We start from the raw sequence: 27,913 nt of genomic DNA, 5'->3' as shown, positions 1-27,913 counted from the left end.
GTTCTTATAAAGAGCTGTACTTAAAACAAAAAGCAGCAATTCACAAAATTGACTATACATGGAAAATAAAAGATTGGGATAATCAAAAGACGGCCACAGACGAACTTGTAGCTTCATGATGAAAAGCAAAATAAATATAGACCAGCAAAGTTACGTTTATCTCCCACACGCCAAAATGACAGATTTTAGGATATTTCCTAAACTTGGTAGCCATGTTATTATTACTTTTATATAAAACATGTGTTTGGATCATTAATAAATGTAGGTGAAAAACCTGTCAAAGTGGGTACAATTTGGATACCCTCGCGTTATAGTAATCTCAGACTGTACTGTAAATTAATCATATTAAATGACTTGAAATGTTATTAACATTTGTGATAATGGTTTTTCTGAATTTTTAAAATTAGAATTTTTTTTTTAATAGATAGTTTTTTTTTTTTTTGTCTTACATGTACCTAGAGATGTCTGAGATATATACAGGGGAAAATTAAGAAACTGAATATGACGATTGTTACTTTGAGATGCCCTCGTTATGAGTTGATTTTGACATTTTCCCTAGATTTTTCTGAAAAGAGGTTTATATAGTATTATTAGCGCCCTCTATTTTTTTAACTTCCTGTTTCCGGTAAAATGAAAATAAAGTGAAACAAAAACATCAAAAATACATTTAATCTCCAAAATGGAAGGAAACAAACCAAAAGAAACAAATGGATCACAGGCAGTGAAATCCAATGGAGCAAGCAACGACTCAATTTCGGATAGATCCACATCATTTCCTCAGGAAACCTCAAGCAATAGCTCAAAAGAATCAGACTCTCCATCCAAATCCCTGTGCTCTTCATCTTCAACATCGTCAGAAAATGTACCTGGGATAGAAATGAAAGTATATAACTCAGACATTCTTTAAACTTTTTTGTATGTTTACATTTACATGGGAAAATAACACTCCAAGTTTCTGAAGTTCGGTTTAAAACGTGACAGAATACATGTATATACTCATACTGAAATAAGGGTACATTTGTAACATTAGACATTAGACATTATTTTATTATACCAATCATGGGCCCTTGTCGGGCAAGATACAAAAACATAATAATACAATGATTATATAAACATTAGTGAAATACACAATAAGTAATACACAAATAATAAATTGATAATATGGGTAACATGAATGACATTATCCAACGAACACTTATAATGACCAAATAACACTGAAATTTTAACATTAGAACATATTTTTGGACTTTTACTGTCCTTCAGTTATGTCCATATAAATAAATAATTTTATATGATATGCAAACGGAGGAATAGTGTGTGTCCCATAAGATAAGATAAGATAAGAAAACTTTATTTTGATTTACAAATGTAATTTACATTGAAGTACAAATATACAACACAAGCTCCTACACAAGCTCTAAGGAGCTTTTGACAGAATATAAAAACATATACATGTAAATAACATAAATCAATCCAATTTGACATTTAAAAACAACCTGTAATACAAAGTTGAAACTCGTATAGTACATAATGTACATTGTAGCATGCAATAAAAATAAGCAACATACATGTACATGTATATTGATCATTTGTGTCTTTTTGTCCTGTGACTCTCTGTCCGCCAACATACGTTTAGCAGCTAGGTCAAGATTTTTAACCACCATAAAATATATTTTCCTGAATTTTTAAGAAATATCTTACTAATTATGGATCAGAATTGAACAATTTCAGTGAAATAAGAAAGAAATTATGATTTTTCATCGGCCAGATCATAACCGATGTTGGTCAGGTCACATAACCGTAACCTTTCAATACTTTTTTTTCTATATTTTTCTTATATGATGTGCGAAATGGTCTAAAAAATTGTCATAATTTAAAATTTGAGATGAATATTCTGACAAATAATAAAGCATAGATTAGTATTTTCATTTGGTCCTGTCATTGTCGAGGATTGTCCTGTCATTGACAACGTTGATCAGGTCACATTACAGCAAGCTTTTTATAATTTTTTAAAATATTCATGTATAAAATGGTATAATCTTCTCATATTTCAAATTTCAGAGAAATATTCTAAGAAATAAAAGAGAAATTAGCAATTTCATTTGGTCCTGTCATTGTCGATGTTGGTCCTGTCAGTCAGCGATGGTCATGTCAGGTTTTCATGACATATCATTTTATATTTTAAATCTGAGATAATTTCTTTAAAAATAAAAAAGTTATTAGCATTTTTATTTGGTCCTGTCATTGTCGATGTTGGTCCTGTCATTATCAGAGTTGGTCATGTCGCGTTTTCTAAAGTTTCTTACAATTTTTTTTCTTTTTTTTTCTTAAATCTATATATCAAATAATGAAATCTTATTATATTTCGAGATCAATCCTTTGAGAAATGAAAAAGTTATTAGCATTTTTCATTTGGTCCTGTCATTCGGTCCAGTCATTAGTGTAACCCACAATTTTAGATTAAAGTAAAACATGCTAGACCAGAGCAACCAAAAGCAACATAAAATACAAGCAGCTCAAGAATTATCTGCAAGCAGAACAGTGACATTCCAAACCATTCCAGGACTGAACATGCACACATTCCCCCATTTATTTTCTGGTATTGAGTATATAAATGCCTAATTTAAATAAAATGTATTCCAAACTACTTACATGCTAAAGTTACCATTGGAAAATTGACTCAAAGTCGAAAATAAAACTGTCAATGCTATGGCCAAAATAAAAAGTCCAGCAGAAAAACAACAATACACAAAACACAGCAAAGTAAATCAAGAACTGAGCAAACAAACCTCGCCAATTTTTATATGACTGCAATTTTTTTTGTGGTAGAATATTTTGTATATATTGGTATCAGTATCTCGTCGTCCGAAGACCGATGGTTTCTGTTTAACCACAAAAGAAAGGTCGGGACTGATTTTTGAGGGTTATGGTCCTAATAGTTAGGAATAAGGGGTCCAAATAAGCATTTTTGTAGTTTCCAGACAATTATGTATGTATCTCTCTGAAATTATACCACAAGTTTCCACATCTCAAAGGGATGGTTAGGATTGACTTTGGGGGGTTATGGCTCAAACCATTTTGGAATTAGGGTAAAAAAAGGTGCAAAACAATTATTTCTCATTTCAGATTTCAGAAATTAAAATAAAATGTTTTCAAATATTATTATTTTTTTTTTGAGGGGGGGGGTCTATACGCAATAACAAAGTGTATTGCACAGAAGCAAAAAAAGGGGGGATGATTTTTTTGGGGGGGTGGGTGGGGTGGGAAGGTGCTCAATTTGCAACGGCATAGTGTATTGCACAAATGCAAAAAAATTGAATACAGTTTTCCTTTGTCAGAAACCTATTACATGTATGTGACAAATATTTAATAACAATCCAAATTCAGACCTGTATCAAGCCCGAATATTGTTTCCATTTTTGCCCCAACTGTTCAGGGTTGAACCTCTCCAACAAAACAATTTACTTTTAAATGATTTGTAATCTGCTCTGTTTATATGATTTTCTAATCTGGCCAACATCAGAATCACTTATCAATTCAATTCTATAAATATTTTATAATTTACAATGAAACTGTACCTCACCCTAAACAGGTTGCCTTTTATGCCTACCGAACCTTTTCTTACATCCAGAACAGGTAAAAAAGGAGTAGAAGCTTAAGGCATATTAGCCTTACATGTACATTCAGTTTAGTTGATCAATATTAAAGTAAAGTTAAAACTGATGTTTTATTTCAGATTTTGAGAGATAGTGCCAAATTATCACAGTCCGATGAACCACCATTACTGGGAGGAGAACTTATCCAAGGAATAGGTAAACTGGCTGTCTAAGAATATACAATTATATAATATCCCGACTAGTGGCAATCAGGTGGTCAAGGGTTTCTTTTGTCCTTAAAGACCTACATGTACCTTATGTATTTTTTGTATTTAAAAAAAAAAGAACTTTGATGCAACTGAATTATCCCAACTTTTGGAAAAGGTTTTTGCAACCAAAAACAACATTAATTTATTCAACTAATAAATTGTTTTTATGGCCAGTGCCTTTATTGCTGTTGCAGGACAGACATTTTGAGTGCATACATCACACATACTTAAATTGTTTAAGTAGTTTTGTTCCTGGTCAAACTTTGTGCATGTTGTGTCAAAGTGAGCTAGGATATAAGTTACAACTGAGTTATTTTTTTTATATTTATTTTATTTTATCAAAACACAATACATGATCATGATAATATACAAAAGTATATAAATTATTCTTTACAATGCAGGTAATACAATTACAGATAATTATAATTAAGTTAATTTTAATAATTCTTACAATTACTAATTCTAAAGAACAGTTTGAGTTTTCTGCTGCAAACTAATTTGTCTATGTTTTGTTTTATTTTCTATAGTAAAATTTTGAAGAAGAAAAAAAATGGATAGAGAAAAATAAAAGAAAAAAAATCAAAAGTTTGTCAAAAAAGTAACAAAAAAATATCTAACAAAAGAACAAATACAAGTTTGAAATTTTTAGAAAAAAAAAAAGAAAAGAAAAGAAGAATTGGTCATCTGTGGTTTGCTCTATATATTACTGCCCTTATATGGTTTCTGATTCAAGAAAGGTGGAAAGTAAAGAGCCAGATTTATAGGTTTTCATTAGCAAATTTAAAAATAAAAGTCTCATGTATTTGTGTGATTGTTCTCAGTATAAACACAGAAAGTGCCAGCTATTCCATTCTTTCTCAAACTGTTCTTGGTTTTGTTTGTAAATAGCTACATTTTTTTCGGTACAATACAGATCATTTAACTTATGCTTGAGTGCCTGAAGTGATAGAACTTTTTTCAAACATCGACTTGAATAAATATAATACTTAATACAGAGCAATATCTTATTTTGTACAATACAGTTTCTAACATCAAAAATACCAAATACAAAAGTCTTACAATTATAGTTAAGTGTTACGTGTGCTGTAGATGAAGTCCATGTATCAAAATTTTCTAACAAAATTTGTACTTCTTCACATTCCCACAATAAGTGTATAATGGTTTCTGGTTGTATATTACAAAAAGTACAAAGAGGGCTTTGTACAAGTTTTATTTTTTCCAGAAAATAATTAGTAGTCAAAACTAAGTGGTTTATCCTGTATTGAAACCACTGTGCTCTACTATTTGTAGTAGTTTTAAATGGAAGTGTATAAATGAGTTTCATTTCATCATTAGTGACACCAAACTTTTCCATAATTTTCATTTTATTTGTTGGTTCCGTAAGATTTTTTCTCAATATGAGGTACATATCTTTGGAACCTTTTTTATGTTTAAAAAAAATCTTGATATTATTAGGAATGCTTGGGTAACAATTCTTAATTGGCGATGTAGCATTTTTAACAAACTGTTGTGAATACTGTTCATGCTGTTTAACACAATTTATTAAGCCATAATATTTCAGAAAATCTGTACGTATTTGATACACCTTCTGGAATTCAGTCAGAGAAAAAAATTCTCCGGCTTCATCTAATAAATCATTTACAATGTGTACACCTTTGTCATACCAGTCTTTGTAGAAAACAACATCATTTTCTATTTCAATTTTCTCATTAAACCATAAAGGCATATTCAAAAAATATTCCCATGTATATTCAATATTTAATGAAACAATTTCTTTCCAGGCACTCAAAACATCTTTCCAAAATGGATTTGTGCATACATTCATACTTTTTTCTATGTTTTTGACACCTGTATTTTCTAATAAGTCAGAATCAATCCCATAGAAAGCAAGAGTGTCCTGTAATTTTTTATTATTGATCAATCTTCTAACCCATGTACATTTTTGTGATTTTATGAAAGGTTTCAAACAAATCATTTTTAGACCCCCTTCAAAATAATCTTTAACTAATGTTTCTCTCTCAACTTTACCAACTGGTTTTTGCCAAACAAAACTATAAAACAAGTTATCAAGTTTTTTAATAAATCTAGAGTCTGGATTTGGCAATGATGAAAACAGATGGATTAGCTTTGGTAATGCCAATGTTTTAACCACTGTAATACGCCCAATTGGAGTTAAGTTTCTCTTGCTCCATTGCTTTAAAAGAGATTCAATCTCCAATATTTTTTTATCATAATTTAATCGTATCATCTTTGATAAATCTACATCAAAGTCTATTCCAAGGTACGAAAAATTATGTTTACCCCATGATAAGTTTAAGCTAGTACAAAGTTCATTCTGACTGTATTTCATACTGCCAATCCATACAACCTGGGTTTTACTGTAGTTAATTTTTAAACCTGAGATTTCCCAAAAATAATTAAGGTCTTTCATGCTTTCCATTAGAGATTCTTCAGATCCATCCAAAATAATAGCAGTATCATCAGCAAATTGAGACAATTTATTTTCAATACTAACAGATTTTAACCCTTTTATTTTCTTATTATTGCGAAGCTTAATAGCTAGTATTTCAGCACACAATATAAACAAATAAGGAGAAAGCGGATCGCCTTGTCTACAACCCCGTTCAATGTTAAAAAAATCTGATAAATTACCCCCTTGGTTTACAGCTGAATTAATATTAGAGTAGAAAATTCTCACCCAATTACAAATAGATTGTCCAAAATTGAAAAATTTTAATACTTCTTGTAGAAAATCCCATGATAATGAGTCGAACGCTTTTTCGAAGTCGACAAATAGGAGAAGTCCTGGTAGGTTTTTTTCTTCTGCAATTTGCATCAAGTCATATAACAATCTTGTGTTTTCTCCTATAAATCGACCTAGTACAAAGCCAGTTTGATCAGGATCAATCAAACTTCCCAATACTTTTTTAAATCTATTAGCAATAACCCCTGATGCAATTTTGTAAGAAGTATTTAGGAGCGTAATTGGTCTCCAGTTTTTAAGAAACTGTCGTGGTTTGTCTCCTTTAGGTATACATGTAATTATACCTTGTCTCTGTGTAACAGAGAGTTGACCTTTTTCAAAACCATAATTTATGGATCTTACTACAAATGGACCAATTTTTCCCCAAAAAACTTTGAAAAATTCAGCTGTAAAACCGGATGATCCTGGACTGTTATCATTTTTCATTGCTTTTAAAACATTTGATGCCTCATGTAGACAGATTGGACCCTCTAGATCACCTGACTCCTCATTTGTTAATTTGTTAACATTGTATTTATCAAAAACAGTATCAAAATTCTTAATCTTATCTGTAACAATATTTTTTTTTGAGTACAACTCTTGATAAAAAAATTTAACCTCTTTGAGAATATCTTTTTGATTATTAATCATTTCTCCATCATCTTTTTGCACTTTAGGGATAATTTTATTCGTAAAATTTCTAGATTCCAAATTACAAAAATATTTACTAGGTTTTTCACCTTCTGAGATCCATATTGCCTTGGATCTTAGTATACTCCCTCTTAATTTTTTCCCTCTAATGTCTTTAAGCTCTTGTTTTTTTTCCTCAAGACTCTGAAAGTCAGTATTGCTGTTAATATTTTCTTCTGCCCTTTGAATCTCTTTTGTAAGATTTTCTTCTTTGTCCCTCTCTTTTCTTTTCTTGTAGCTACTAAATGCTATAGTTTTACCTCTTATTTCCATTAATAAGGTTTCCAAAAATAATTGATCATCAATATTTAATAAAAAATCTGAATTCATAATGTTCTGCTTTTCTGAAAGTGGTATTGCAGAATACTGATTTTTTATATCTTCAATTTTTACATTTATTGTGTCTAAATATTCTTGGTCAGATAGCAATGAGTTATTAAACTTCCAGAGTCCTTTTCCCCTTTTGAAATCATTAAATACTAAATGCAAAACTATGATGGAGTGATCTGATCGATAGCTTGATTCTATATATGAATCTTTTAAAGAAGGTAATAACACATCAGATATGAGAAAAAAGTCTAGCCTTGACTGTTTCAGTGGTGACTTTTTTCTCCAAGTATAACGTCTTTTATCTGGATATAGTTCTCTGTATGGGTCAACCATACTTTGATTATCTATAATTTCCAAATATTTAACCTGGCTTTTGGATTGTTTACATGTAAGTAATTGTAATAATCTATTTCAGGATTAAGCACAAGATTAAAATCACCACAGATTACAAAATACTGATTCTCAAAATCTTCAATGATATCTGATATTTTTTCATAAAAACCTGGATCGTCCATATTTGGACCATAAATAGCAATTAAGGTTATCTTATGATTTTCAATTGTTACGTCTAATGCAAGATAATTTCCATATAAATCTCTTCTTTCTCTATGAACTTGAAACTCAAAATTATTTTTGAAAAAAATTGCTACTCCTCTGGAGTTTGATGAAAATGAGCTAAAATAGCATTTGTATCCCCATAGGTTTTCAATATCATTTTCTTGTGATGGAGTAAAATGAGTATCTTCTAAACAATATATATTACAATTTTTATCTCGCAAGTAATCAAAAATATCTCTTCTTTTACCAATATCGCCTAAACCCTGGCAATTTACTGACAAAATTTTAATACCTTCCATAATTCTTATACATTGTCAAATATATAATATAGAGCAAACATAGAGACCAAATATATATTAATATAAAAATTAAGACTAAAGGCTGAAAAGTAAGACAAGATACACAGTATCTTGTATAACCAGAATTAAAATCAAAAAAATTGTCCGACATGGTCACCACTGTATTGTTACACATTTGGTGTTTTGAACCTTTTTCACTAATTATATACAAAGATTTTAAGGCTGTGTAACAAGTCTTTGTTTTAAATTGTGTAGTACACAGTTTTGTTATAAAATAATTGGCATGATTTTTTTTTACCATATCTTAAACAGTCTTTCCCTTTGGTTACCTAAGGGAGATAACCACAATATTGTTATATACACATATTGCATATTTTATAGTCTATTTTAAATCAATCTAGCGTTTTAGATAAAATATTGGTTTCAAATTAAACACAAAATATCTTTGTAAGTATATAGACATGATGTAATAGAAAAAAAAACCCAAAAGACCCATATGATAATGATATGACATATTTAAGACAAAAGTGTAATATTGAAATGTTTATATCAATAGTTTCACGGTTAAAGTTGAAGATATCTAACTTTCACCATTTGCATTGTTCACATCTTTGGTTCTTTCATATTCAATTCTGTAGCTTATATCATCAAAAATGTCAAAAATAATTTGGAGACCATCTTTTGTCTTCCCAAATACAGATCCATTGTAATAGTATGCTACATCAATGTCTTTATGGTGTCGTAGTCCCTTCAGTAGATCTCTATTTTTTATGGTAATGTCATCATACAATTTCACATGGTTCTTCATTTGTTTCTTTTTTCTCATAATTGCTGTTTTCACCTCACTATTCACCACTTTAACAATCACTGGTGGTACTCCAGATTTGTAAGACCTCAGCCTGTGTATTGCCACTATATCTCTCTTTTCCAGCTTTAAATCTAGGTCATCTTTCACTGTTTTTAAAAAAGACTCTCTAAGATTTTCATCATTTTCTGTCTGGAAGTTTACCATCTTGATGTTAAATTTTCGAGAATATTGCTCATTGTAATTAGCCATTGACAATGCTGAATATGATTTGTTCATAGTATCCTCCATTTCTATTGTTAAACTATTTAATCTAGTATTTTGTTCCTCTAACTGATTACTTAAAGTACTATTTTGGGATTTCAATAGCTGAATTTCTGTGTTTTGTTTGTTAGTTATTTCTGTTACTTTGTCATTGACTTCTTTTTTAATCTCATTCTTTAGAGTTCCTAAAAGTTTTTCTACAATATTTGTAACAATCTGTTCAATGTCTGATTGTTTAACAAGATTTTCCAAGGCTTTTGTTAAATCATCTTTCTTTATGTTATCCTTCAAAGCACTTTTTATTTCCCCAAGGTCTTTACTAATACCACTAAAATCTGAGCTGAGATTCATACTATTGTCACTTTCTTCACTCTTCTCAACATCAGACAATGTTCTTTTAGCTTGTTTTGAGGCCTTCTCACCAGATTTTACCTTTCCTTCTTTGTGGTCTTTATTCTCTTTATTCTCTTTGTTGGTTAAATCCTTCCTTGGGGCAATAAGTGTTTGTACTGTCTTATTCAAGTTTTTACCTAAATTGTCTCTAGGCATATTGACTCTATGAACAGTTTTTACAATCCTTTAGTTTCACACAGAAAAACACTAAAAATGCAAATATAAATCCAAATGCAGAATTCTAAAGAATAAAACAGCTAAATCCTGAATCCTTATATGTAGAGGATCCTAAATATGTAATTTTCCAATAGCAACAATGTATAGAATCACTTCAAAAACACCAAAATTGAGGAGCTGAAATTAATGTGTCACACTCTTGGCAGCCATGTTTTTATTCAACTGAGTTATTACCTTGTTTAGATCCTGTTCCTTATGAAATCAAAATCAACATGCCTGTTTTTCATTGCTATTTCAAGATAACCCTAATCTAAAGGATGTTTTTTTTTTACAAATGTCTTATAAAAATATGTATTACTCTTTTTTTCTTATATTTGAATAGACTGAATAATCAACCCAGGAATAAAAAATGACTGATTAACAGTTAGTAACCATTAATCAGTAATAAAATTGGAAAGTTACGTTGCTGTGTAAAAATGTTTGACAGAAAAAAACACTTTCTATTTAAAAAAAAAACCTTTTATCTTATAGAGTTATAATTTTACTACTTTTTTTCCAGGAAGAGATGTGACATATTTATGTCCCTACAATGGACCAATTAAAGGAGCACTGACTGTCACCAATTACAAGTTATACTTTAAAAGCAGTGAAAGAGTAAGATTAGTTTTGAAATATTAAGTTTGCCATAAAAGGTCTTTTATGTATAAATAAAATGTTTATATCTGATTGTAGCATACATTTGATATTATAAGATAACATTCTTTAAATATTTAAAATGCTCTGATTTTATTGTTGAAGATTTTATGCTGACCCAGACTGGCAAGCCAAAAATAGAAGCCCTTACAGGCTGCCCTCCACTCCCTTGGTCCTCACACTTGATTTTTTTCCCTTGTTTGCCTTTCCATTGGCAATAAAGTCTACAGTTCAATTCCTAGATATCTTCACATCTGGCTGTATTGGGACTATAATGCATATATTAATCCTTACATCAAAATCCTTTGGTGAATAGTTGTTTTCTATGGCATCATACTCGATCGGCTTATTTTTATATTTTTTTGTATCAAAATATAATAGAATTGTTCACTTTCATGGAACTGGGTAAATATACAAATGTATGTATGATTTATTGTGTATTGTTAACTTATTTGTCAAAATCTGACATGTGATGTACTCAAAATAATCTAAACCCTAATGTAACCTTGAATATTTGCAATAATTCTAATACTTTTGTCTTAAACTTTTTCAGGAATCGTTATTTATATTAGATGTACCGCTAGGTGTGATAAGTAAAATTGAGAAGATAGGAGGTGCCACCAGTAGGGGAGAGAACTCCTATGGAATTGACCTGATATGCAAGGTTTGTCATAAAGAAGCAAATAATAATATCTATATTTATCAGTTAACACAATTATTGAATAAATTTACAGTTACAGAACATTTTCTACTTTCATTTAAGAACTTGAGTTTGAATTCCTTCATATGTTATTGTTTATACATTGAGTTAGAATCAATGAAAGAACATTACTTTTCATTCAGATTTCTTATTGATATTAAATATTGATAAGCTATAAGAATTGCCCTGTAGCTCAATAAAAACATTTTTTTCTACTTTTTATTTTTGAACTATTACTGCACACCATCATGACTTTTAAAAGTGTATCTTTTTTTATGTGATATATAATTGTCTCGCAATGTATTAGTTTGTGATTAGGTCTAGTTTATGGTGAACCACAAGTGGTAGGTCAATCATATTTGGTATGCAGTTGTATAAGCATTGACACATTTCATTTCTATGGAGATTATTTGGCCCTGCCCCCTCGGTCATGGTCTATTGACTTTGACACTTTTGCTTATTTTACATGTATTAGTTTGTGATTAGGTCAGTTTATGGGGAACCACAAGTGGTAGGTCAATGATATTTGGTATGCAGTTGTATAACCATTGGCATATCTCATTTCCATGGAGATAATTTGGCTCCTCCCCATTAGTCATGGTCTATTGACTTTGAAATATTTTCTAAGTTATCATGTATTAGTTTGTGATTAGGTCAGTTCAAGGGGAACCATTAGTGGCAGGCCAATGTTAATTGGTATTCAGTTGTATAAGCATTGGAACATCTCATTTCCACGAAGAATATTTGACCTCACCCCTCAGTCACAGTCTAATGACTTTGAAACTTATCTTAGTTTACATGTATTAGTTTGTGATTAGATCAGTTTAAAATGAACTGCTAATGTTAAGTCAACGTTATTTGGTATGCAAATTTATTGGCATTTGCAAGTCGTTTCCATGGAGATTATATAGCCCCACCCCCTCTTCATGGTTCATTGACTTTGAATCTTTTACATAGTTTACAAGTTAATGTTCATATTTAGGTTTAGGAACGACTTACAATATTTGGTATGCAGTTGTATTAGCATTGGCACATCTCATTTACATGGAGATTGTTTAGCCATGTAACTCAGTCATGGTTCATTGACTTTGAATATGTGCATAACTTGTGTAAAATGTTAAAGTATTGCTATTTTGATTTCAACATTTGCATAATCAAAGTTTCATTCAAAAAGGTGAGACATATCTCTGTAATAACAGTTTATGTACAACTTTTATTTAACAGGACATAAGAAATTTAAGATTTGCACACAAACAAGAAAATCATTCAAGAAGACAAGTTTTTGAGAAGATTCAACAGTTTGCCTTTCCTATTACAAACAAACAGGTAAAACTTAGAAATAAGAAGATGTGGTATGACAGCCTTCTACAATCAGAAAAAACCATACAGCATAGTCAGCTATAAAAAGCCACGAAATAACAAATGTTAAACAACTCAAACCAAAAAACTAACGTCCTAATTTATGTACAAAATAATGAACCAAATACAAATATGATGCACATCAACAAATGACAACCACTGAATTACAGGGTACTGACTCGGGACAGGCACATACAGAATGGTGGAGTTAAACATGTTTAAGGACACCCAATCCTCCCCTAAAAAGTGGCCTAACAGTACAACATTAGAAAAAACTGTAAAAATCAGTTGAAAAAAAACCTCATCAGATGGATTCAAATACAAAAAAAATCAAACAAAAACAGTTTTCTTAAATATCTGTAATGTCTTTTAATCAATTACAACAGCATAGTCCATGCATTACAATGCTTAAACATTATTGACCTTAATGATGAAGTAAACATTTGTCGTACAATGACCTATAGTTGTCAATAATACCACATCTTCTTAGTTCTATATTTGATATATTTCAGCCATTATTTGCCTTTGAATTTAAAGAAGATTATGGTGATGATGGGTGGAAAGTATATGACCCTATAGCAGAGTATAAAAGACAGGTAACTAAGTAGTTTTAAAATACTCAACAATCAATTATTTAGTTTTGTTCAATCTTTCGGTCAATTTTCATACGTATTCACTGCAGTACTAGTTAACCCACCCTTTTTATATCATTGCATTCAATTAAGATTCTTATTTACCTGTAGCATGTGTACCAAACAATCAAAAAATGTCTGAAAAGATATTGAATTGCATGTCATTAATCTAAGAGAGTACAGCTCTGAATTTAAATAACTTATGCTATACTCTTGACAAGTCTTGATGACTTTTAAAGTTCCCACTTTTCAGTTGATGTGAATTTATAAAATAACTGTTTACACCTAAACTCGTTAGCTATTGGTCTCACTTTCAAAATATAAAGTTATTTTTTAGTCCTCTTTCAAGTATTCCAGTTTAATTAATTATTAGTTCTGTAAATGTGGATATTTTTGTTGATTTCAATGTCAGACTAAATTTTCTATGACTGTTTTCGTCTTCAGTAATAAGACTTTTTATACGACCGCAAAATTTGAAAAATTTTTCGTCGTATATTGCTATCACGTTGGCGTCGTCGTCTGCGTCGTCTGTGTCGTCGTCTGCGTCGTCTGTGTCGTCGTCTGCATCGTCGTCGTCGTCCGAATACTTTTAGTTTTCGCACTCTAACTTTAGTAAAAGTGAATGGAAATCTATGAAATTTCAACACAAGGTTTATGACCACAAAAGGAAGGTTGGTATTGATTTTGGGATATATGGTCTTAACATTTTAGGAATTAGGGGCCAAAAAGGGCCCAAATAAGCATTTTCTTGGTTTTCGCACTATAACTTTAGTTTAAGTTAATAGAAATCTATGAAATTTTGACATAAGGTTTATGACCACAAAAGAACGGTTGGGATTGATTTTGGGAGTTTTGGTTTCAACAGTTTAGGAATTAGGGGCCAAAAAAGGGCCCAAATAAGCTTTATTCTTGGTTTTCGCACAATAACTTTAGTTTAAGTAAATAGAAATCAATGAAATTTAAACACAATGTTAATGACTACAAAAGGAAGGTTGGTATTGATTTTGGGAGTTTAGGTCCCAACAGTTTAGGAATTAGGGGCCAAAAAGGAACCCAAATAAGCATTTTTCTTGGTTTTCGCACCATAACGTTAGTATAAGTAAATAGAAATCTATGAAATTTAAACACAAGGTTTATGACCATAAAAGGAAGGGTGGTATTGATTTTGGGAGTTTTGGTCCCAACATAATAAGGGGCCCAAAGGGTCCAAAATAAAACTTTGTTTGATTTCATCAAAATTGAATAATTGGGGTTCTTTGATATGCCGAATCTAACTGTCATGACTGTGTATGTAGATTCTTAACTTTTGGTCCTGTTTTCAAATTGGTCTACACTAAAGTCCAAAGGGTCCAAAATTAAACTAAGTCTGATTTTAACAAAAATTGAAATCTTGGGGTTCTTTGATATGCTGAATCCAAAAATGTACTTAGATTTTTTATTATGGGCCCAGTTTTCAAGTTGGTCCAAATCAGGATCTAAAATTATTATATTAAGTATTGTGCAATAGCAAGTCTTTTCAATTGCACAGTATTGCGCAATGGCAAGAAATATCTAATTGCACAATATTGTGAAATAGCAAATTTTTTTTTTTTTAATTAGAGTAATCTTTCTTTGTCCAGAATAGTAAGCAAGAAATATCTAATTGCAAAATATTGTGCAATAGCAAGATTTTTTTTTAATTGGAGTTATCTTTCTTTGTCCAAAATCAACTTAAATCTTTGTTATATACAATATTCAATGTATATTCACTTTTTACTACCAACTGATAAATTAAAATAATCTTTACCATTCAGTGATAACAAGCAGTTTTTTTTACATCTTAATATTTTATGATGTATTTAAATGAGTAGTTATTGTTGCAAACTCCATTAGAAATTTTAATTGAGATTAGTTTTGGAATAAGGGAAAGGGGGATGTGATTAAAAAAATTGGGTTCAATTTTTCTCATTTGAAATTTCATAAATAAAAAAGAAAATTTCTTCAAACATTTTTTTGAGAGGATTAATATTCAACAGCATAGTGAATTGCTCTAAGAGAAAACAAAAATTTTAAGTTCATTAGAACACATTCATTCTGTGTCAGAAACCTATGCTGTGTCAACTATTTAATCACAATCCAAATTTAGAGCTGAATCCAGCTTGAATGTTGTGTCCATACTTGCCCCAACCGTTCAGAGTTCAACCTCTGCGGTCGTATAAAGCTACGCCCTGCGGAGCATCTGGTTAATTATGCTTCTATCACATATATCCTTCCTTTATTGAGAATATGATTATTCAGTGATATTATTGTTTTCACTGTAGACCTATGGTAAACGTTTATTGTTCTATACTGTTGATTGACTGATAATACCCACATATTTGTTCATTTCAGGGCCTTACAAATGACAGTTGGAAGATCAACAGAATAAATGAAAAATATGAATTGTGTGAAACATATCCTAGTATTGTAAGATATTTGTTCAATTGTTTATAGAATCATGAACTTAGATCCTTTTTACCGTTCAGAAGAATTGAAGCATATTTCTTACAAGAAAATTAGAGGTTTTACAATTTTCTCATTGGTCATAAACACAGGTCTAAATTTAAGATGATCTGATCAGTTCTGACTGTTGCATACTAAGCTGAGATCAGTAAATACAAATTTATAGATATTTGGTTTGACCTCATATCTAGTTTTAACATGGTAGAAACCATTTATCAAATAAGACTATATTTTACACCAGTAATAGATTATCTTAGCTGTATTTGGCAAAACGTTTCGTTAGTTTAGGTCCTCAATGCTCTTCAATTTCAAATTTTATTTGGCCTTTTAACTTTTTTTGCTTGGAGCGCCACTGATGTTTATTGTAGAAGAATCACACATCTGGCAGACATGATTATAACTGGTATCTTTGATGAGTTTATTTATAAACAGTTCATTAGATAATAAAATTGTTATTTATTATTTTTTTTAGATTGTAACACCTCAGGCTGCCACAGATGATGACATCAAACAGGTGGCCACATTTAGAAGCAGAGGAAGGTTACCTGTAAGTGTGTATTTACTTATCAATCAAAGGAATGTGGGGTTAAAGGTCAATGTGACAACACCAAACAACATTAGGTAGTCCCCTACCGACAAAGTTGAAGGGGACTTAGGTTTGCACTCCTTCTGTCTGACTGTCCATCCATCAGTCTTGCTAATCATTTTTCCGAAATTTTTTCTCATGCTTGAAGATGTTAATTTGATATTTGGTGTAATGTTTTATCATGCCAAATTACAGATCAAGTTTAAATTTTGTCGTGATCTGATGATTTTGTGCAGAGTTATTGTATTTGGAAAATTATTTCAAATAATCAGTTTTCCACACTTTTATTTGTCATTCTTGAAGACATTGATTTGATAATTGGTTCATAGTAATATTATGACAAGTTACAGTTCAAGTGTGATTTTTGGTCCGGTCTGTTGAATTTGTTGACAGTTATGGTCCTTGGACTTAAAAAATGCACTCTAATAATCAGTTTTCATGCTTGAAGATATCAACTTTATATTTATTTTATAGTTTACACCATGACAAATTATAGATCAAGAGTTTGTTTCAATTCAAAAAGATTAAATCGGTAGTGGACTATGTATTGCCATGCAATACTCACAGAATGTTTGTTTATCAAAAAATGCTTTGGTCTTTCTATGTTCATTTTCAATGAATAATTGAACACTATACAGACAGGTTTTGACCTACTTGTTCCTAACATTACCAAGATCAGAGAGAATTATCAAAACGATTTGTCAGACATTGTATTTTTAAAACAAGTTATAAAATCTCCATTGCAATTTTTTTTCATGTTATAAACTTTCTCTTAGTATTTTATAATAATCTGTCATATGGGTTGTTTTAAAAAATTTACATATTATGGACCACATTTTTTTATAATCTTCAAAAATTATTTAAATGCAATTAACGCAAACATTAAACTACATGTACCATACCCCTGTATACTAGCATTTAGAAACGTTGAAATATTCCCACACAAAGCAGTTGGCTAAATAAATTTCAAATAATTTTTGTGTGACCATTTCCATTTAATAGAGAATTATAATACATATAAATGTTTTTGTATGTATCTTAATAAATATCTATTTAAAATTATTTATGTTTTTAAAACTTACTATGTATATCAAAATATTATTATGCCCCATTTATGGGCATTATGTTTTCTGGTCTCTGCGTCCATTCGTTCATCCGTCCATCTGTCTCGCTTTAGGTTAAAGTTTTTGGTCGAGGTAGTTTTTGATGAAGTTGAATTCCAATCAACTTGAAACTTAGTTAATATGTTCCCTATGATATGATCTTTCTAATTTAAGTGCCAAATTAGAGATTTTATCCCATCTTCACGGTCCACTGAACATAGAAAATGATAGTGCGGGTGGGGCATCCGTGTACTTGGGATACATTCTTGTTTAAGTTTATTATTGTGTCTACATTTCCTGTGACCTTTATTTTTAGGTTTTATCATGGATACACCCAGAAAGTCAGGCTACAATAACCAGATCAAGTCAGCCTCTGGTTGGTGTTGCTAACAGAAGGAACAAAGATGATGAGGCCTATATACAGATGATAATGGATGCTAATGCTCAATCTCATAAGTTATATATCATGGATGCTAGACCAAGTGTAAATGCCCTTGCTAATATGGTAGGTTAGATATTAATGGGCTTAGATAAAACAATTACTTTTTCTGTGAAAGTGAGTTAAAAATAAAAAGGTATCAGTTATTGTATTCATCAGAAATTTTAATCCAAATTTAAGACAGGATTCATAAGAGACAGTGGTACCAAATCTTAAGTTTTATGTAGTAAAGTGCTCAATCTATCTGTAACCATGGTAGGTTCAACAGTTTATTTATGACTGTAGATACAGATCAAACTAGTAAATTTACAATTGTAAAAAAACATCAATTGAACAGATATAAATGTAGCCAGCACCTGTACTCAAGATCAAACATGTCAAGGTCATTATGAAAATTCCACAATAAGGAATTTGTTTTAATAATAAAAGAACATGAAATTCAGAGGAAAATATGTCTGTATGTGTACATGTTAAACATACATAAAGTATTATGTAAGTACATAAGCTTAAGTTTTTTTTAAATAGCTTGATTCAAGATTTTAAAAATGATATTTTTTCAGGCTAAAGGTGGTGGCTATGAGAGAGAAGAATCTTATCAGAATGCAGAAATTCTATTTTTAGATATACACAATATACATGTAATGAAAGACAGGTAAGCTTTGTGCTAGTGGTTGGACTTTTCCTTTCTAAAAAAGATTTTTGATTTTAATATATCATACCTCTATTGTTAGATTACTAGTGCAAAAAAAAAAAATTACTAGTGCAATATTGGAATTTATTGCATGCTAACTTTTGGTTACTTTCTGTGGGAAATATTATATTGATATGCAATAATAATGATTATCATGACCATAACAATGGCTGTGGCTTTACTTATCTTTTTTTTTTATTGCAGTTTAAGAAAGTTACGTGATGTTGTATTTCCAACAATAGATGATGCCCATTGGTTATCTAACATAGAATCAACACATTGGCTTGACCATATAAAGGTATGAAAGATTTGATAAAACATGGTAAATCTTGTATTGATCTTCTTTGAATAGCTGAACACGCCTAGTTCATGCTTAACCCATCTATAACTAAGGGGTTAAATTAAAGGTCACATGAATATTAATTCAACGAGATCGAATTATTAACTTGCAAGTTAACAATTCATCAGTGATGTTTCTTAGCTTATTTGAAGAAAAAAAAATGGACCAAACTGGCTGCTAAAAGTGATTTATTTATTTTGTATTTCCTTATTTCACTTTCATTAATCTAATAAGAAAGATGATGTCAACGTACAATGATATTTGTCTTTCTAAGCAAGAAGTAATTCACATGTATATTTTCAGTTTGCTTATTCCCCAATGAAATCAAGCTTATATAAAACACTAACTATTCATAAATTAAGAATATATCTTGAATTCATAAATTACACATTGGAAATATTCTAAATATTACTGTTATATGTTTTCAGCAAATACTAGCAGGTGCTTTGAGAGTTGCAGATAAGGTTGAATGTCAGAAGACATCAGTATTAGTTCATTGTAGTGATGGATGGGACAGAACAGCTCAGGTAGAAATCTATTTAACATGTTTAAACACAGTGATAGAGAAAAGATTAAGTGGGGTGTCATTATAGCAAGTCAATGTTGTTAAACACAACCATCTGATCCTGACTCCACATATGTCAAATTCAGTAAAAAGAATAGAAATTTGTGTATGTATTTATACAATAAATTCTAAGGCACATAGACAAATCTTTATTAGCAAGTAAACTTGTTTAAAAATTTGATACCCTGACACATATTTGAACAGTTTTAAAAGATAATTATAAGACAAGTTTATCTTCTTACAGATACATGTGTATGATGTAGTTAAAGACTCATTTCAGAACTATGTAAAGATCTGTTAATGTAATAAATGTGTTACAGTTTTTCCATGTTTCAGTTATATATTTATGCTAATAACTTTTTCAGTTGACCTGTTTAGCCATGTTGATGTTGGATCCTTACTATAGAACAATTAGAGGATTTGAAGTTCTTATAGAAAAGGAATGGTTGAGTTTTGGTCATAAATTTGCACAGGTTGGTTACTGTATAATTCATGTAGTACAATACACAAACTAGGTTTACAGGAATTGCAAATAAAAATAATATTTAACATTTGACAAACCGCACTGCACCAAAAACCACAGACACAACAAAGACAAGCAACAATATCAAAACGCTCCAATAGGACGTTTTTCACATTAAAATAATCAGATCTGGTCATAATACCTATTCTGATTTAATATAAATGTAATTTCATGGTAAGTATATTTAACCAAATTCATATAAAATGCAATAAAATTAATAATAAGATTAAGAAAAATGAAATCATGTTTATGGATTATTTTAAGAACATTTCAATATAAAGAGAAGGAAATAATTACGAGGTAACTGTTAACAAAACATTTACCTAGAAAAAGCTGTTATTTTGTTGGCAATCTTAGCACATCTGTCAACTTTTATATACTAGATATTTAATTAACCAATCATGGTGCTCAAAAGGATGAAAGTACATTTAAACAAAAACATGTATACACATTTAAACAAAGTCACATAAATATAAACAATTTCATTGACAAAGCTTTAAGTCATCATGGAAGAAAATGTGACCTGGAGAAAATATGTTTTGATAATTTCATAGACCTAGGCCTATGGGAGACAACTAACTGAATTTATATATATATGTTTAATTTTATCAGAGATATGGTCATGGTGAAGATAAACACTCAGATGCCGACAGATCTCCAGTGTTCCTACAGTTTATAGACTGTGTATGGCAGATGACTAAACAGGTAAAAAAACTAAAACAAACAAAAACTATTGATTGAAAAAAGGTATTATGTAAAATTATTTCTGTAGATTAAATATCTTCAGTCATTGAGTATATTGAGTATAACATTGAGAAAGATAATTGCGAATATGTCAAAGAGACAACAACCTGACCAAAGAGCAGACAACAGTGAAAGGCCACCAATGGGTCTTCAACGCAACGAGAAAATCCTGCACCCAGAGGTTGACCTCAGCTGGCCCCTTAATATAAATGTGTCAGTCTACTACTTATCCAACCCTATTTGATTTTGTTTGGCAGGGACTGTTCCATTTAAATAAACATGGGACCCAGTTTAGATTTTTATTTTACCACAAGCAGAGAGGCAAGACATATCTCTTTGTCAAAAGTTTATTGAACATCATTTATTGAGTTAAATATAGATTCGTACATTGATATGAGTGCAGTGTTCCAGCTAGGCCGTTTTCAGAGGGCGCGGCGCCCGCCCTTTTCCGAGTGGCGCCCTGTGCCCTTTTTACAGTTTCCATGGCGCCCTGCCTTTTTTGAAGATCGATTGCATATTAATTTGCGTATTGACATGATACGCTAATTACTAAATTTTACCTGGGGAAAATATTATGACTTTGTTTACCACCCCAAGCTAATCAATGGTTACAACTGGTGTCATAATCTGTTGTTATAGGTAATCCGTTTATCGGATGGGTCATTAATGATCATCAACATTAATTCGTTCAAATAGAATCGGTCAGTCGGCAATTATCTTTGAAGAAATGTTCATACAACAACTTGGGCACAATTTGCGATGTTTACCGTAGTTTCATGGAAGAAACGTAATGACAGAAAGTTGGAAAACCATTATAAACTCGTTGAAGACATTGTTTTACTTGTTTTCTGTAAAATAAACAGAAAATTCAGACGTATTTGTCATTGACTGCCTTCATTTTTGATACGAAAATAACAAAATCGGCCGCCATATTGTGATCATATTTACATCATATTAAGGTACTGTTTATAATCCTCCAAAGAAGGAGCACACCCGAATAAAGAAAGATAACTCAATCTGATTTTTTTCCTAGCATTGAGTAACCCATTTACATATTCTAAAATGTGTCTCCATACTTCTTGCTTAAGAATATATATGTTTAGGTATTTATTTTGAGTTATGGGAAAAGTTAAAGAGGGTCTTAGTAGCAGTGTTGGTAGGGTGCCTTGGTCATCTTTTTCTGTATTCTTTATTTTTGATACTATTTTTCACTGTTGCTTTATATCCTAAAATTGTGAATTTACTGAGCACAGCTGTTTTGTGCTGTATTGCCATCAAGCACAGCAGGGGTAGAAAGGTGAAACTGGTAAAATGTGGTAGACCATAGAAACAGTATGAAACAGATCTCCTTTCAAAACATACTGCATATAAAGTTCAACTGTGCCAAGCAATGATAAAAAAACTTGTGTGACAAGCTGCTTGACAAGTTTTTCAGCCTTAAAAGTAGAAAGATAGAGTTCTATATGGGCTAAAGATGTTGTTCTTGTATAACCTGTGATTCAACGAATAAACACAAATGTTTGATTGACATCTTTTATTAAAATATGCCCTTTTCATATTATCATATCGCCGTGTTAAATGCCCTTTTTCAGGATTGGCACCCTGCCCTTTTGAAAACCTAGCTGGAACACTGTGAGTGGATTATCGGATTTATCCAATCGAGATAGTTAAATTATCAATTTTAAAGTCCGAGCCTTGGCAAGGACTTCAACATTTTTAATTTAACTATTGAGATTGGGTAAATACGATAATTCACGAGTAACTATGTAAGAATCTGTTTCTCTAATGATTAAAAGATACATTTTTTTTTTTTGTTAACCGAAAAATCCCCTTCGAGTGCCTTTCACATTGCACGAAGTTGTCGATTTCATTAACACCTGTTGATTCATCCAGTTAGCTAAAAAGGTCATGACCCTTAAAATCATCCAATGATCTTTTAAGATCATCGGCAACCACACGTTGATTAAATTATTTTATACAATGGGTTCGGAAAGGGATAGATTTCCATAGAATTAGAGAAACAATATAAAAACACAGACCATGACAGAAAGCATTAATACTGGAAAAAAGTCTGACTTCTTCCACCAATAAACAATAAAAATCTGACATGAAATAGCACAATAATGTTGAAAGTGGTGTTTAACACCAATCAATCAATCACACTGTGACAGTTGTTAGATAATAATATTTTCCTTCTTGCAGATGATAGACAAATAAAATGCCACAAAATACAGGCTAAGGTTTTCCAATATAGTGTGTATGGGTAGTCTACATATTTGTGTTTTACTGTTGATAAATTGTATTTTTCAATTTTACTTTATTATATTTCAGTTTCCCAATGCCTTTGAGTTTAATGAACACATGTTGATCACCATATTGGACCATTTATACAGCTGTTTGTTTGGGACCTTTCTGTGTAACTGCGAACAGGCCAGGATGACAGAGGTATAGATAGACCATTTGTATGCAATAAAACTTTCCCTAATGTTCAGTTAAAATCATTTGTAATCAGTCACATCTACTCAAATCAGATATTACCTTTGTCAGTGGTCATTTCCAACACTTTTTTTTACCTCAATCCTTATAATTGATACCCAAGAAAATAACTGAATCTACACAAGATAATCTAAATGAATACTTGAAATTCACTGTACAATAATGGACAAGTGTCTAACAAGCTTGAAAATGCTTTGAATCGTCTCAATTCAATTCATCAGAGAGAACCAGAAATGGACATCAGACTCAGACTTCTCTTGAACTGAATTTTAATGTGCGTATTGTTATGCGTTTACTTTTCTACATTGGCTAGAGGTATAGGCGGAGGGTTGATATCTCATAAACATGTTTAACCCCGCCACATTTTTGCGCATGTCCCAAGTCAGTAGCCTCTGGCCTTTGTTAGTCTTGTACTATTTTAATTTTAGTTTCTTGTGTAATTTGGAGTTTAGTATGGCGTTCATTATCACTGAACCAGTACATATTTGTTTAGGGGCCAGCTGAAGGACACCTCCGGTTGCAGGAATTTCTCACTGCATTGAAGCCCTATTGGTGACCTTCTGCTGTTGTCTTTTCTTTGGTCGGGTTGTTGTCTCTTTGACACATTCCCCATTTCCATTCTCAATTTTAAGAAGTCTAAGTAGACCAAAAATACACTAGCAGAGTCAATTCAGAAAACATTTTATATCAGTTCATGAAATACAAAAGCTTTCTGCAATGATCATCTTATATACAAAGTTGTGACCTATGATTTCCATTTAGTTTCCACAGAAAGTTAGAGACTTTTACTAAAAGACTGTTTACTCAACAATATTATTTTGCTTGAATGTTACAGAAACTGAAAGAGAAAACCGTGTCATTATGGTCGTTTGTAAACTGTCAGCTTGAGGAGTTTACCAACCCATTGTATGCCTCTTATCTCCACAAACATGTACTCTTCCCTGTAGCTAGTATGAGGAGGTTGGAGCTGTGGACAGCATACTACTGTAGATGGAATCCTAGAATGAGGCCACAGGTAGGGACAAATTGATAGAATGAAAAATGTCAGGACAATAATGTACACTGATAGAAAGACAAATTTAAAGAGTAATGCAAATCAAGGTTTTTCAGGATTTTCCTTCCTCAGAAACTCTATTTAACTCAAAATTTTGTAAGCCAAAGATGTATAAATACTTGATTACAGGGGGAGCTATTTGACCAAAAGGGAGCTGACTTTAGTTCAACTTTGACTCAGGGAGTGAAAACTTTTGTTTCTTAATAAATTTTGCTTTTATCAATGAAGGATTTCTCTTTATTCTAACCTTAAAAAAAAGATATACTTATTTAGTAGTTTTGTTCTGTGACTTTTTGCTAATCCTAATTATATTTTTTTATTCTGTATGAATTAATTTTTTTTTTTCAGGAACCTATCCATCTGAGGAATCGAGAGTTACTTATTCTGAAGCAACAACTGACCAAAAAGGTAGAGGAGCTACAAAAGGAATTAGATCAGAAGAATCTGAGAGGGCGTGGATTAGATCAACCAAGTCCCAGACCAATTCCCAGAATATCTCAACCTGTTAATGTATAGCTGATGTGATTAAACATTATATTTACTGTCAAAAAACATGAGAACTGCTGTGTGTTTGGATTGAATGCATTGTATCAAATCATTGACTATTTCTGTTGAAAGGGGGAAAAAGATTTGTTTTACTAACATCTTATTTAATTTCATATTTGATACCAAAAAGATCAATAAAGTTATGACAAATTGTTGGTAAAGTGAATAATGGTATTTTATTTTTTGATACCGACTTCATGAGCTAAAATATTAGCTCAATAAAGCTGGATCACTTGATATCTGAAAAAAAATTATGAATCTATATTTATTTACATGTGTACATCATGTTTTTGTTCTGAAGAAATCAGAGCATATAAAGTTTAAAACACGATATCATTTTACATGCAAGAGTGAATTTTATGGATTTATCTGAAGTAACAATTTAAATTTGACTAGAGGGAAATTGACTATTTTATACTATAGATTGAGGGCAATGACAATAAGCTGTCTTTGTATGAAAATATTTGAAAGTATGTATGTGTTACAATTATTGTATTGGACTAGATTTAGGTAAACTTTTAAATATTTTATTGATTATTTTTTGTAGTTTAATAACTGTTGTGAGTATTAGTCAAAAATAGAGTAACAACCTATTTGGTTAGACCTTTACAATAAATGTATGATTATTAAGTTCACATCTATACAAGTTCCAGGCTGTGGCATGATTTTGGAACAGACTAACAACAAAATAGTAGTATTTTTCAGAATTTAAAACAATGAATGAGAATTATTTCAGTATCCATTTCTCTTTACATACAATTGTTTTGCTAACACATTTGATGTATTCCCCTTTTATTATATTTTTTTAAATCAAAAGTGTATTGCATAAAGAAGGGGAGATAACTCAGATCCTGATTTGATATTTTTTCCTCATTTTTGCACAACCCAAATCATACTGAATCATCTAATTATTTAACAAGACCTGAGTATTCTTTACAAAGCAGATATTAAAATAAAACATTTTTTGCTAATGTTTAATCTAATTTATTTTATGGACAATATGTTTGTCACAAATTAATCAAGTGACTTATGGCTGACATATTTTGCCTGTGGTCTGGATACGTTTTCATTTATTTGTATATAGGGACTTGTGCAATGTAAATGTACCATTTAAACCTAACAGAAATGTTAACTTGGTGGCTGACTATTTGAGATGCTTAAACAAATTGTGAAAAGAAATCAAGACTATCTTTAACCTTTTTTATGGATCCAAAGATTTGTTTGTTTATTATGCTAGTATACATTATAGTTAAAAGAAGGATACAATTATCATACTTTCTGAATATCAATGTTTTCTAGTTTCAACTTGAAACATGTTAGTCTTAAAATGATTTTAATTACAAAAACTATTGTTTATCAATTTCAAGAGCCCATAAGTCATAATAAAGTTTCCATGGCAACTTGCACATCTTTTAAAGTTGTATATTGTTTAAGTATTTATTTCCATCAGAAGCCATTCTCTCATTGGCTTTAACTTTGCCTTACAAAGTTGAACAAACTGTGTGTATGTGAGTAGTGCTTATGAAGGTAAGCCAATGAGAACTAATGGATTCATTATACATAAATATTTATTTATATGTTTCCATGTTTTTATTCAAGTACAAATGATGAGTTGATAATTAATGAGTTAATGATATAGTTCTTGATTAAAAATATTTCAAATATAAATAAAAACTACCTTAAATTTGTCTTTTATTTTTTGTCTTGTTTGACACAGTCTAAAAGTGAGTCATGTCGCCAGTGTTGGCGGCCGCGGCATCAGTGGTGGTGGCTGCGGTGGAAACAATGTATTAGTTTGTGATTAGGTCTAGTTTACATAACTCTGTGATAACAGTTTATGAATCAGGTCAACAGTTTGGTTTCAGTCATATTTGATGAGATTGGTATGCACACAATATGTGGAGATTTTGTGAATGCAAAAATATATGGAATAAAATGACAGATTAGGTCATATGGAGAGTTATTCCTTAAGTAGGCTGTAAAACAGGACTGAAACAATTGTTTATATCTTTTCTTAATTTTTTTTGTGCATGGGCCAATAGGCCAAGTGAGCTTTTCTCATCTCTTGGTTTAATTTCCATTGTCCGTCATCGTCCATCCGTTATTGTTGTCATTGTCGGTTAACCTTTACTAAAATCATCTCTGAAACTACTGGTATCTAGTTTTAAAAAATGTGTTTGATGACCCTTCCTGCCAACCAAGATGGCTGCTTAAACTGAAAAAAAGAACATAGTGGTGAAATTGTCAAAATCGTCAGTTGACTCCTTATTTGAGTTTTTGCTGTTTAATGAAGATTTTTACTATTTATTTTGCATTTTTGCATTGCATCTTAAAATTTGTAAATGATAGATACAAACTTAAATCAGAAATATCAGCAAGACAAGAATTACTGATACAACAATTTAAATCAGTATTTACAAGGGACAACGACAAAACATTGCCGAAAACAACAAAGCACATAAAGATCTCAATCCCATTCCTTGAAATAAAACATGAAGGAGTCAAAAAACTACTCAGGCAACTAAATCCATCAAAAGCTTCAGGACCAGACGGTATACCTAATAGAATCCTCAAGGAGTGCTCAAAACAACTTGCACCAGGACTCTCAATAATATACCAAAAGTCAATAAATACTGGAGAACTGCCAAGAGACTGGTTAAACGCTAACATCTCGAGCGTCTTTAAAAAAGGAGATAAACATGCACCAGAAAATTATAGACCTGTATCACTAACATCTGTGCCGTGCAAAGTACTCGAACATATCATCTGTAAGCACATACTAAACCATCTAGACAAGCACAGGGTACTAACATCACTCAACCATGGATTCAGATCCG

At 31.0% G+C, this 27,913-nt stretch overlaps 1 protein-coding gene across 1 annotated transcript; it reads left to right on the top strand.

Moving 5' to 3' along the window:
* Positions 1-607: 607 nt before the first annotated feature.
* Positions 608-26,760, top strand: LOC139484607 (phosphatidylinositol-3,5-bisphosphate 3-phosphatase MTMR2-like). Its single transcript, XM_071268394.1, has 17 exons — positions 608-883; positions 3,737-3,812; positions 10,684-10,778; positions 11,371-11,481; positions 12,742-12,843; positions 13,389-13,472; positions 15,879-15,953; positions 16,462-16,536; positions 17,995-18,183; positions 18,678-18,769; positions 19,013-19,106; positions 19,577-19,675; positions 20,079-20,186; positions 20,849-20,941; positions 23,312-23,425; positions 24,312-24,491; positions 24,879-26,760. The coding sequence occupies exons 1-17, from the start codon at positions 680-682 to the stop codon at positions 25,044-25,046; spliced, it is 1,959 nt and encodes a 652-aa protein (XP_071124495.1). The 5' UTR covers positions 608-679; the 3' UTR covers positions 25,047-26,760.
* Positions 26,761-27,913: the final 1,153 nt, after the last annotated feature.

This window comes from Mytilus edulis, chromosome 8, assembly GCF_963676685.1.
Source record: "Mytilus edulis chromosome 8, xbMytEdul2.2, whole genome shotgun sequence".
Classification (NCBI taxonomy): Eukaryota; Metazoa; Mollusca; class Bivalvia; order Mytilida; family Mytilidae; genus Mytilus; species Mytilus edulis.
This window is presented reverse-complemented; position numbering and strand designations above follow the sequence as displayed.